Consider the following 13,343-nt stretch of genomic DNA (forward strand, 5'->3'; position numbering starts at 1 on the left):
CAGTTCAGAGGCAATGCCCCTGATGTCCATGCAATGTTGCAAAGGAATGTCAACGAAGACAGCCCTACAACATTGATGTTCCTCAAGGAACTCAAGGTGAATCTCATCCATCTCAGGGAACCTGCCACCAAGGACCTGTTTAACTACTGACTCCGCCTCCAGTGATGGGTGAGTAATCCCCCTCGCCCCAGACTCAGCACATGATGATTTAATCTTTTTTTTTCTTCTTTTTTCTTTTGGGCCTTTAAATAAAGAGTTTTGTTTTGTTTGGGATTTTCCCCAGTTTACACAAATGTGTACATATGGGGTCAAAAGTATACATACACTCTTACAAATAATTTGGTAAGAGGTCCTTCAGCAAGTTGCACCTTGATCAAGTGCTTTGGGTCACAATAAGCAAGCTTCTGGATTAATTTTTGAGATCAGGCTTTTGGGAAAGCCATTCCAGAAGTTTACTTTTAGCCTGCTTTATCGATTAAAAAAATATCTTTGATCTGTGGTTGTTATCATTGTCCTGTTGAAACACTCAGTTGTGCCCTAGTTTAAACCCTCTAGCTACTGAGTAAGGGTGACGTTTAAGAATTTAGAGGTAGTCCTCCTTTCATTATTCTAACCACTTCCAGACCTTGGCAAGGTGGTGAGAAATTTGAATAACTTGTACTTACATACAGTTGTTTAGGACTGTCCCATTGGAAAGTTCATTCCAGAAGCTCAAAGTTCTGACATTAGCCCAATTGAAAATATGTTGACTACACTTAACTGTGTCAAAAGAAATTAATAAAAGCTGAGAACTACCATGATACTCATGCCCTTGATGAGTGTATGTAAACTTTTGACCACAGCTATATGTGTATGTGTTTAAATACATGTATGTATGTTTATATGTATGTGATTAAATGTGAATGCACTTCTATAACTTATAGATTTTTATATAGACTTATATATTTATTACCGAGACTGCTTTCTAATCTGACTTCGGAGTAAAGTTCCTCATTAGATGCTGCAGGACTTGATTTTTCTGTGAATGGAGAGAAGATCATTTAAAGCACTGATCTGCAGTGTTATGATTACCAATTATAATGTACTTGAAAAGAAGACAATTGATATCTCTACTAAGGAAAAGAAAGAAGGAGTATGATAGCATCAACTGATTTACAAATCTTGACGTAAACTGTGACTACAGACACAAAAATGCATAAAAAGATTTATATTTTCAAGAAAAGATAAGCATATTGAAAAATATTCAGTGGGACTGATGACAGATGTTGCCAGTTATTTCCTTTCTTTACTTTTTTGGGTGGTGTGTGACCTCAACATAAATCAGACTCATATTAAAAAAAAAAGTCAGATTTTTTTCATCCAAAATGTGATACAGAGCTGTTGAATTAATAGACAGATTCAGAGGTGGACTAAAACTATTTTTAAGACACTGAAAAGAAAATCAGCTTTTTGTCACTGACACCGCAGCTAATGCATGCTTATTGATTTTATATATAAGATAAAACAATGTAACAAAAGATTTCTTTGTAAAAATAATTCTCAGCAATAAATATTATACCATTGTGAATCCTGTTTATTTCTCCTTTAATGGTGTCACATTTGTAAGGAAAATGTATTTGTGAGTTGAGCAGCAGCAGAGCTGGGGTGGCTGTAGCTCAGGTGGTGGAGCGGGTCACCTACTCACCGGAAGGTTGGTGGTTTGATCCCAGGCTCCTTAAGTCTACATGCCAAATATCCTTGGGCAAGATATTAACCCCATTTTGCCCTCTGATGCATCCATCGGAGTGTGAATGCGAGTGAATGTTTGATAGAAACACTAAAAACCTTAGATAACGCGCTTGTATGATTGGGTTAGAATGCAGCTTAGAATGCACGAGTTGTATAAAGTGCTTTGAGTGCTCAGTGAGAGTAGAAAAGTGCTATATAAGAACCAGTCCATTTACCATTTAGTTGAGTATGTGGCCTGCGTCCATGAAAAAAATCCATGCCAAATGTTCTCTGCCAGTGTAATGGTAAATGGACTGACTCTTATATAGCGCTTTTCTACTCTCCAGGAGTAAGCACTCTTTATAACATGCCACATCACCCAATCACACCCATTCTCACAAGCACTTTCTCTAAACTCAGTGCTTCCTACATTCATTCACACATTCATACTCCGATGAATGCATCGGAGAGCAAAGGATAGGTACTAGTTGCACATTCTAATCTTGATATCTCTCTTCAGTGAAATGACCGCCAATGATGAAAAGACTTGTTTTTCCATTGAGGGAGAGGTTGCTCCCAAACCGTCATACTAGCTCTACCCTGTCAGTCCAGCATATAGCATAGTGCTCTTAGTGTCTTCTCCACACTTTGACTCTATAATCCATAAGTAGAATCTTGACTCATTGCTGAACACAACTTTCCTCCATATGTTCAGGTTCTAGTGCACAAGTTGCTGACACCAGTATAAGTGGGCCTGATTGTGAAGAACAATTATGGCAGGGCCTCCTGGCAGCTCCACGAGACTGGAGATTTGGTCTGTGAAATTTATTTTGGGTACAATGAGCTATCAGCTATATCATTCTGCAAACCTTAACTGCAAATCTGTAGAAGATGTTTCCTGAGTGCTGAAAGGGTGAGGAAACGGTCTTCTTGTGGTGTGATCTTTTTGGGAAGACATCCTCCATTACAAGGATCTTCCTCTTCAATTTGGAGATGGTACCAGGGCCAAATCTGAATAACACTGGAACATTTTGTGGAACTCCAGCTTGAAGTTGACCTATTGCATGGGCAATATCAGTCAAATGTGACATGCTTGGTGCAGATACCAACTGACAGCTGTAGCAGTCTATCCTCACAGGCGCTACTAATCAGGCCCCACTCAGTCACCGGACTGCCAGCCCCTGTAGTAGTTTTTCATGGGCACAACCAGCATACTCAGCTTTATTGCTCAAATGCAATTTCCTTACAAATGTGGTACCATCTAAGGGACCATTTAGCAGACTTAATTGCCAAGAAGCCTTTTACAACAAAAAATAATCAACCACATAAAAACGTCCTCTTTTTTTCTCATATATATATATATATATATTAGGGGTGCAACGATACACAAAATTCACGGTTCGGTTCGGTTCGATACTTTGGTGTCACGGTTCGATATTTTTTCGATACAAAAAAAAAATGTTCATGCCTTTTTAATTTGTCATTTATTAAAATTATAAATATATGTTTTAACACAAAAGTACAGTTTTTAAATTTAACCCTAACCCTTGTGCGTGTTTTTTTATTTTGACAGCGAATACACACCTGTGGACCACTTATGTGCAGCCCTGGTTATTTAGCTCGTCATATTGCAGCCACAGAAATTCTTTTGTCCATGAAACCATAAAGCTGCACTTTCTTTGAATCACTCATCTTTGGAAAAGAGAGTTTATTACAGAGAAATGTCTCTTTCCAAAATAAAAGCTATACTATCCGCTTCTTCTGGGCTATATTCTCAGCAGCATATTAAACATATCAGGTCTCCATAAGGAGAATCCTGTGCTAACAGCTGTCTAAATGACTCGGCTAAAGTTTGTAGCATGCATGCTTGTTGTTTTTGTCTTTGCACTAGGATGATGTCGGTGTAAATGTGCAGTCATATTCGTTGTGTTCCCACTAGTGCTTTCAGGTTAATCTCGTTGAAATAACCTTAACGCCACAACACGGCAAATCTCCGTTAACGAGCTACCCTATACAGAGGGGCTAGACGGCCAACACGTTAACGAGCTAACTGCGCTAACACACTAGCTCCCACCCATGTAATTGAGCATTGCATGGCACATCCAACATACTGTTTTACTTTAGTCCATGACTCGCTTACCTTCAGGGTCATACGTCACATGAAAACCAAAATAATTCCAAACGCCAGATCTGAATGAGGGTGGGGAGGTCCACTTCTGTCTCGCTAGCTTGCCCTGGGCTCTTCCTTCTGACCATGCTGTCTGTGTTGAGTGCTCAGTGAATCTGCGTTCGACTACTCCGCCTAGGCTGCACTCTCGAGCCTAGGCGGAGTAGTCAAATGCAGATTCACTGAGCGCTCAACACAGACAGCATCGTCAAAAGGAAAGTTGATAAAATAAATTACAAATTTTGTATTGTTCTTTTTTTTTCTCCCCTTTGGTTTTCTTTCTTTCTCTCCCCCTCTTTCTTTCATTCTTTCCCCCTGTCCTATCCCACAGTCATGTCTGTCCCGTTTGCAACTGAAAATAAAATAAATTCATAATTATAATAAAGGTCAATCAAATGGACCAATATGATGATCTACTTGGTAAAATAAATCCTCTTGGCATCTTTCTTGGCCTCAAGACAACAATTCTGATGGCTATAGATCCAAACGGGACACAAAAAAAAAAAAAAAAAAAAAAAATTGAAAAAAATTGTATTGTTCGATACATATGCGTACCGAACCGAAAGCACTGTATCGAACGGTTCAATATCGATACGAATATCCCCCCTAATATATATATATATATATATATATATATATATTAGGGGTGCAACGGTACTCGTATCAATACAGTGCTTTCGGTTCGGTACGCATATGTATCGAACAATACAAAATTTGTAATTTATTTCATCAACTTTCCTTCTGACGATGCTGTCTGTGTTGAGCGTTCAGTGGATCTGCGCTCGACAGTGCAGCCTAGGCAGAGCAGTCGAATGCAGATTCACTGAGCGCAGGGCAAGCTAGCGAGACAGAAGTTAAGCTCTCCTTGCAACATGGCAAATTGAACCTCCCCCACCCTCATTCAGATGTGGGTTTGGAACTATTTTGGTTTTCATGTGAAGCATGACCCTGAAGGTAAGCACGTCATGGACTAAAGTAAAACAGCATGTCGGATGTGCCACGCAATGCTCAATTACATTGGTGGGAACTAGTGTGTTAGTGCAGTTAGCTCGTTAACGTGTTGGCCGTCCAGCCAGATCAGGGGTAGCTCGTTAACGGAGATTTGCCGTGTTGTGGCGTTAACGTCATTTCAGATTAACCTGAAAGCACTAGTGGGAACACAACGAATATGACTGCACATTTACGCCGACATCATCCTAGTGCAAAGACAAGTGGAAGCAGACAAAAACAACAAGCAGCATGCTACAAACTTTACCCGAGTCATTTAGACAGCCGTTAGCACATGATTCTCCTTATGGGGACCTGATATGTTTAATATGCTGCTGAAAATATAGCCCAGAAGAAGCGTATAGTATAGCTTTTATTTTGGAAAGAGCCATTTCTCTGTAATAAACTCTCTTTTCCAAAGATGAGTGATTCCTCAATCAGATATATTTATTTTTTTTATTACTTTGTTGTTTCAGCAGCATAAAATTTAAAAAGTATACTTTTGAGTTAAAATATATACTTATAATTTTAATAAATGACAAATTAAAAAGGCATGAACAATTTTTTTTGTATCGAAAAAATATCGAACCGTGACACCAAAGTATCGAACCGAACCGAATTTTGTGTATCGTTGCACCCCTAATATATATATATATGTATATATATATATATATATATATATATATAGCATACAGTATGTATGAGTTCATGTACAACCTGAATGGTGGAATATGAATATGGAATATGAATAGAGAGTGAAAACATAGGAAAAAGCAATTTATCTGTCATGCATATATCTAAGAAACAAATGGAAAGCAACTATAAATCACAAATTGGTTTAAAAATACTGTATATAAAGCAGGCAAATGTAATAATATCCAAAATATCCAAATGATCTTCGATGTGTGCAAGATTCAACTCTGGTAATATTTATTAATCCTATGAAAGTAGCCAAGCTTGGTAACTGCTAAGCTGACCTGAAACTGCATGCAATGCAAACAATGAGACTGTTATGACTTTACCTTCAACTCCCACCTTCACCTCTGAGTAAATAGTATGCTCCTGTGATTTATGATGCTTCCCTGTTTAGATAATCATATGAAAAACTTTAATAATTTGAACTTTCTCAATTATGAAAAATTATATATTCATGTTCAATGTTTTTTTTACATACTCACTCTTTTTTCCAACATGTTTAAGCTGAATTACAGAGTATGTAATATCTTGTATTTCACCTGCACCTGAAATGCCAACATATCACACAGAATTAGTTTCCTTAAATTAAAAACAAAAAACAAAAATAAAAATACTAACAACAAGAAAATAGCTTTATTTGTAACTACTGTATATATTAAATCATCTCCAGTTTTTTTTCCCACATGGGTTACTGATTCATAGAGCTTAGCAGTACCTAAATTAAAAAAAATAAAATAAAATAAAATAACAAGCCAAGAGTTATTTTGTGCCAAGCAGATATCAGCTGTTTTTAAAGGTAATTACAAAGATAGAAAATCCTGAGGCCTTTTTTAGAGATTAATGAAGATTTTAGATTCATACTGTATAAATAAAAATAAATTTTCATCCATTGAAGTCATAATGATGTTGTAGTATGTGTAATTAATATACAACAATAACATTTGTAGATTCTTTCAATCAAGTAATAAAGGATACAATCAGGTATAAAAAAAATCTGGTTTAACTCCGATCTGTTATTGTCATTTTACTTTAAGTTCAACTGAAAAAGTTTCATTCTCACAGCTTTTGATTTTTAAATATATATTTTAAATAACATTCTTTTGAAAACAGATGACCAAAAACTGAAGCAAAGAATTACAGTTAGGGTAAATGAAAACTTAAAGAAGAACTGACCATGGTCAAGAGAGTTGTGTTTGTGAATTTCACTCTGGTTGACTACATGATTGGTGGTGGTCATTGGACTGTATGGCATAATAAAAACATAACAATTACATGCAAAAAGTCTGATAAACGCATGCACTGCAGGTTAATAAATATATTTACTACAATAAAAAAATACCAACCTGATGAAGCCTGAATCTGTAAAAAAGACAATTGTTTCGCTGTTAATGTAAATACAATTCCCTGTTATAAATGTCACAGTTATCGTTACATTTAAATTTTGAAATTTGAATCAAGGAAAAGGTCTCACCCTTTTTTTTTCTATAGTGATAAAACGAGATTAGGACAATAATAAAGACAGAGATTCCACAAGCCAATCCAACAATCAACCACACAGGCAAAGAAGAGCTTTCAGGACATAACACACCTACTGCAAAGATAATTGCAAAAGTAGAATCAAATGACTTCAAACTTCAAAACACCCAAAATTCTTTATGGACAGCACATCACTTTATTCTTTATGATGACTGTACTTAATGATAATCATGCTAGTTCTCAAATATCAAAATGGTTTACAAAAAAACATGCGTCACATGTCTTGATCCTGCTCACCTTTAACTGACATCCAGCTCTGTGCTGACTCTCTTCCTGAGTACTGACACTTGTAGAAACCTTCATCAGACTTTGACACTGCAGAGATCTTCAGCTCCCCTCGGGTATCATTTTGAATAAGTTTGTCATTGTGATAGAAAAACACATTGGAAAGTATTTGTTGTGTTCTCAAACTGCAGCTCAGACTAACAGAAGCTCCCTCAGTCACAGGATGAACAGGACTCACCAGGATAGGACCATTACCATCATCTGTGAAACAATCACACACAATTGTTTCAGTCACATCAGCTGGTGCACACTTTTAGAAAAAAAAAAAAAAAGAAGACATATAATATAGTAAGAGATAAGAATAGATTGCACAAATGCTACAAATGGCTTTTAAAATCAATCTCTGATTTCCAATCCTGAATATTTAAAAACTATTTTCACAAACCAGTACAAATTAATTGGGTTAGGTTATAATAGTAGTTTTTAATAGTTAAAATAGTTGCGAGTGTGTTAACCCTTTGAGGTCCACACCAAGAAAAAAAGCAATGGAAAAACATTTTTCTTTGCATTTCTTATTGACTTGGGTGAGTAATAACCACAATCAATATTTTTTTTCAATAGACCCTGTAGTTTTTCACCACACTGTGGTTGAAGGTGGATGGTATCATGAGTGTCATGCCACAGGACCATGTGATTTTTAGCCATATAATTGTTTAGCGTCCATATAGTACTTATTAAACATGAAATTATAATTTTGACTACTTAGAAAAATTAATTTACCAGTTACTGTACTTTGGTTAAAGGGTAATTAGTTGTGATATTTGTGATTTCCACATGTTATTCTTGATTTTTACAGTATTTACTAATATTAACTCAGGAAGTTACAAAAATTACTTACTGAGGAAATTATTTCAGCATATTCTTGCTGTGCTAACACTTAATGGGATTTATCAACAGCAATGGATAAACAAAATGGGTCTAGTGGTCTGATATTATGGCAAATAATGAATATAATAACATTAAGTTTTGTTAGCATTAGCACCATAAAGTGACAAATCAGCCGTTTGGTTGGGGAATCATGTTTAAATGATTAAACATTTAATTTCACATTTTTAATGCTGTCAAGTGACATACATCTGTTTAGTAAGTCCTCTAACACTATCATATATCAAAAAATTATATCTTCCTTCCTTAGTTTCATCAAAAACACTCAAAATATGTTGGATGATTTTTTGTTTCTGACTTCCTGGTTGGGAGAGCGATAAGAAGAGCCAACCGTTTACATTCACAGTGTCTTCTGGTGGATTTTTTGGCATTACAGATGTAAACCAATTGGTAGAAAAGATTCAATAAGGTAGGTCAATTTCAGTGAAAGCCTCCGTTAGATATAGGGCCTGAAAATGTACTCTACCAGTTGGTTGAGCAAAACTCTAAAGGTTAAGAGAGGTTTTATAAATACTTTGTTAATTGTAAGTCATGGTTAAAGATATTTTAAATCAGGGGTGTCAAACTCAAATACACAGTGGGCCAAAATTCAAAACTGGAACAAAGTCGCGGGCTAACATTAATATTTATTTAAAAAAAAAATCTTCCTCCAGATATAGGAATGAATCTTTTCTTATGGACTCAAATAAGTTTTGCTGGAAAACTGAATATGGAACAAGCAAAGCTTAATACCAAACAATATATATATTAGCTGTTTAATACCAGTAGGCCAGCTCTAATAGTAATTTGGTATGGCTTCGCGGGCCAAATGTAATTAGGCTGCGGGCCAAATTTGGCCCGCGGGCCAGAGTTTGACACCTATGTTTTAAATCATAACACTAGATGTACCAAGTGATGCACTGTCATTTACGCCAGAATTTAAAGCTAAACACACATGTAAGAGCTATATTAAAACAGATATTGTTGCTGTTTTATGATCATAATCGCTGATTAAATAGAAGCTAAAAAGGAAGTCACAATACATACAAAAAGGAGAAAATTGTGTGAGAATTGCTGCACTAAAATGGCGTTATATTAATCTACAGATTTACTAACGTGTTAGAGTAGTATTTTGAGAATTTTGATTTCATATGCATTATGGCCATTGAATACTGGTATTTCTAGATTTTAAGGAAGTAACATTTTTGTTTTACACAGACAAAGATTTTGATACTCTGGGCTGACAGACTGCTTTTTCCTCCAGGAGCACCCACCCCTACCCGGTGGAGCTCAAGTTGTCTTCAGCTTGTCCTGACCACCCATGCCAGTCTTGTCCCCCACCGGGAAAGCAGTCAGTTTTGTCAGTTCTCAGGCGAAGAATAAAGTTGGAGTGAGAAGTGAGGTCTCTTATGTCATGTTTGTTTACCTCCACATTACTATAAAATAATTTTTACAGCTGTTTTTAGGATCTTTAGGCCTTTAGGATCACGAATGTCAATTAAAAAAAAAATACAAAATCTGACGTTACAGAAAACATAAATGGGTCAATGTTGTTGCCAATCATTCAGCCAACTTAGGACCTAATGAAAATAATAACCAAAGACTTCTTGAAATGTAGTTTATAGAATATGTCTATGAAGGTTCTCAGTCATCCAGGTCATCGTAGTCTAAGCTTGGAAAGAAAAGCGTCTGGACTTCTTTAAGTTGCTTGAAGACATGGGATGGTGGGACTCTCCACCATTTGACCCTAGAACTGTAGAAGCTTCTCGGATGACAGGTGAAACGTCTTGTGGAGATCAGAGAAATATTTTACTGCTATTATTCATAGTCATCATCATTACCATTGCATTAATAACATTAATAATATAATCTACAGCATTGATATTGTATTCAGATGTTTAAACATATTGGCACCCAAATAGCCTTTATTACAGGTGCAGTTATAACCACTTTAAACTGTTGAGTTAAATCTATAATCTTAAATGCTTTGGAATGCTTTTTATAATCTTAAATGTTTATATGTAGATTACATTGCATTATAAAAGAAAGGCCTAACTGAGTACACTCTGTGCCAAAGTAGACAGGAAGCGCAGGCTTTTGCAGAGCGTGCTTGTGAAGGTGAAACTAAAGCAGAGTCTAAGTGTAAGTTACTTTGAGGAGCTGTTGGGAGGATGCTATTTGAATAACCAGGTTATTCATTATTGTCTTTTATTCATTTATATCTTTTGATTAAGCTTTTAGTAGAGGTTCTTGATTAAAACATTTATTCAACATATTACAGATATAGTTTCAGTTAGGTTATTATGCACATGAGAATTGGCCTCTCTTCTCATACAGTGGGGCAAAAAAGTATTTAGTCAGCCACCGATTGTGCAAGTTCCCCCACTTAAAATGATGACAGAGGTCAGTAATTTGCACCAGAGGTACACTTCAACTGTGAGAGACAGAATGTGAAAAAAAAATCCATGAATTCACATGGTAGGATTTGTAAAGAATTTATCCGTAAATCAGGGTGGCAAATAAGTATTTGATCAATAACAAAAATACAACTCAATACTTTGTAACATAACCTTTGTTGGCAATAACAGAGGTCAAACGTTTACTATAGGTCTTTACCAGGTTTGCACACACAGTAGCTGGTATTTTGGCCCATTGGATAAATTGGATAAATATTCACAATATGTGTCTTCTAAATGGTTGAAATGAAAAAAAAAAAGCAGTTAAGGAAATGTGTGTAAAAACATACCATGAACAGTGATGTTGACTGCACTGCTGAACTCTCCTGATCCAGACTCACACCAGTACACTGCAATATCTGACTTTGATGGGTTGATGTCACATGTGGATCCAGTCATTCTCCTACAGTCAGAGTACAGTCGGCCGTCCTCAGAGAACTTCCTCACTCTCCACTCAGCGAACTTTCCCTCACAGGTCAGTGAGACAGAGTCAGAGGTGAAGTGTTGCACTCTGTCAGGACTCACTGTGAGAGACGCTGCTGAATGAACATCTGGAAACAACATGCAGTGAAGACACAAAGCTCACAGATGTTAGGATTCAAAATATCGTGATGAAAATGTACTTTGTTTATCCAAATCCTATGTAAGAAATAATGACTATGTAAATAAAATGAATTTAAATATCCAAAATAAAAATACTCATTGCAAAGAAAAAACTAATTAAAAAAATAGTTGTTTCCATATTATCACATTATACAAGTGCAAAAATAATGAAAAGAAACAAAATCAGTTTGATCATAAATAAAAATGGAAATATTCAATATACACAGACATTTAATTGTCATTATTGAATTTTAATGAGCTGATATTTGGTGAAAAGAGTTGACATAAAATTGGTTTATTGTGATGATAAACAGAATCAAACTGACCTGCAGACCAGACAAATTTTGGTTGACTGTGATCAGTGTGATACTCTGGGTCTCCTCTTCCAGCTCCGCACACATATCCTGCTGTGTGTGTCTGTCCATGAATGATGTAGGAGTTGTTTGCAGTCCCATTGCCATCAGGTAGCAGCTCATAACTGGAGGATTTCTGTGATAGATCAGGAACAGCTTTATACCAGTAGAAGCTCCATCCTGCAGACGGATGTTCAACCTCACAGTTCAGAGTTACTGAGGCTCCAGGACTCAGCCATGATGGAGACACAGTGAGGACAGGACAGGGTTTATCTGTTGAAAAACAATTTTCTCAGAAAACATGTCTAGTAGCATTTCTTAAGACTGAATTCAACTTTTCACCATATATACATACACACATATATATACTAGGGGTGCAACGATATTCGTATCGATATTGAACCGTTCGATACAGTGTTTTCGGTTCGGTACGCATATGTATCGAACAATACAAAATTTGTAATTTATTTCATCAACTTTCCTTCTGACGATGCTGTCTGTGTTGAGCGTTCAGTGAATCTGCGTTCGACTACTCCGCCTAGGCTGCACTGTCGAGCGCAGATCCACTGAGCGCTCAACACAGACAGCATCGTCAGAAGGAAGAGCGCAGGGCAAGCTAGCGAGACAGAAGTTAAGCTCTCCTTGCAACATGGCAAATTGAACCTCCCCCACCCTCATTCAGATCTGGCGTTTGGAATTATTTTGGTTTTCATGTGACGTATGACCCTGAAGGTAAGCGAGTCATGGACTAAAGTAAAACAGTATGTTGGATGTGCCACGCAATGCTCAATTACATGGGTGGGAACTAGTGTGTTAGCGCAGTTAGCTCGTTAACGTGTTGGCCGTCTAGCCCCATGCACGGGGTGATCAGGGGTAACTCGTTAACGGAGATTTGCCGTGTTGTGGCGTTAAGGTCATTTCAACGAGATTAACCTGAAAGCACTAGTGGGAACACAACGAATATGACTGCACATTTACGCCGACATCATCCTAGTGCAAAGACAAGTGGAAGCAGACAAAAACAAGCAAGCATGCTACTAACTTTAGCAGAGTCATTTAGACAGCTGTTAGCACATGATTCTCCTTATGGGGACCTGATATGTTTAATATGCTGCTGAGAATATAGCCCATAAGAAGCGGATAGTATAGCTTTTATTTTGGAAAGAGACATTTCTCTGTAATAAACTCTCTTTTCCAAAGATGAGTGATTCCTCAATCAGATACAGGGCTCGCAATATCGCTAGCCCGACGTCCCGGGGCTAGCGATTTTTCCAGTCGGGCTACCAAAATCTATCTCTTCCCTGCCCGTCGGGCTATTGTAGGAAGGAAAAATATATGTCAATGCTTTTGCATTCTTTCAGAAATGTAGCTGGGTAATTATGTCATTGGCATCGGTGAGCCACTGTCAATATGTGACATATTGAAATCGCGTTTGAATTTGCGCTTGTTTTTTTGCTTTCACTTTGCAATCGCGCGAACTGTGTATAGAGAGCGACAGCACTGATCTGTGAGTGATGATAATTTGTGCACCAATTCCTCTGACATCGTCTTATTAATCGTTAGCTTACTATGCAAACATGACAAGTGAAATCTCCCGCAGCAAGCTTAAACATGTGAGAGGTTGATCGCGCAGAGAATCGCTGAGCTTATGTGAGTGCGTGTGTAAAAGCAGCAGGATATATATTTCAG

General features: G+C 36.9%; 1 protein-coding gene across 1 annotated transcript in view; it reads right to left on the minus strand.

The window, feature by feature from the left end:
* The window catches only part of LOC146714517 (Fc receptor-like protein 5), a 41,099-nt gene that overhangs the window by 5,458 nt on the left and 22,298 nt on the right, over positions 1-13,343 (minus strand). The window contains exons 10-18 of the mRNA XM_085450937.1: positions 11,628-11,927; positions 10,989-11,249; positions 7,331-7,579; positions 7,029-7,148; positions 6,901-6,916; positions 6,731-6,798; positions 6,040-6,102; positions 5,884-5,943; positions 953-1,018 (exon numbers count right to left, since the gene is read on the minus strand). Of these exons, the coding sequence (XP_085307063.1) occupies positions 953-1,018; positions 5,884-5,943; positions 6,040-6,102; positions 6,731-6,798; positions 6,901-6,916; positions 7,029-7,148; positions 7,331-7,579; positions 10,989-11,249; positions 11,628-11,927 (1,203 nt within the window). The remainder of the gene's footprint in view (positions 1-952; positions 1,019-5,883; positions 5,944-6,039; positions 6,103-6,730; positions 6,799-6,900; positions 6,917-7,028; positions 7,149-7,330; positions 7,580-10,988; positions 11,250-11,627; positions 11,928-13,343) is intronic.

Source organism: Copadichromis virginalis, linkage group LG3, assembly GCF_057382275.1.
Source record: "Copadichromis virginalis isolate Kocher_CV1m ecotype Utaka linkage group LG3, C_Virginalis_male_GT1.1, whole genome shotgun sequence".
Taxonomy (NCBI): domain Eukaryota; kingdom Metazoa; phylum Chordata; class Actinopteri; order Cichliformes; family Cichlidae; genus Copadichromis; species Copadichromis virginalis.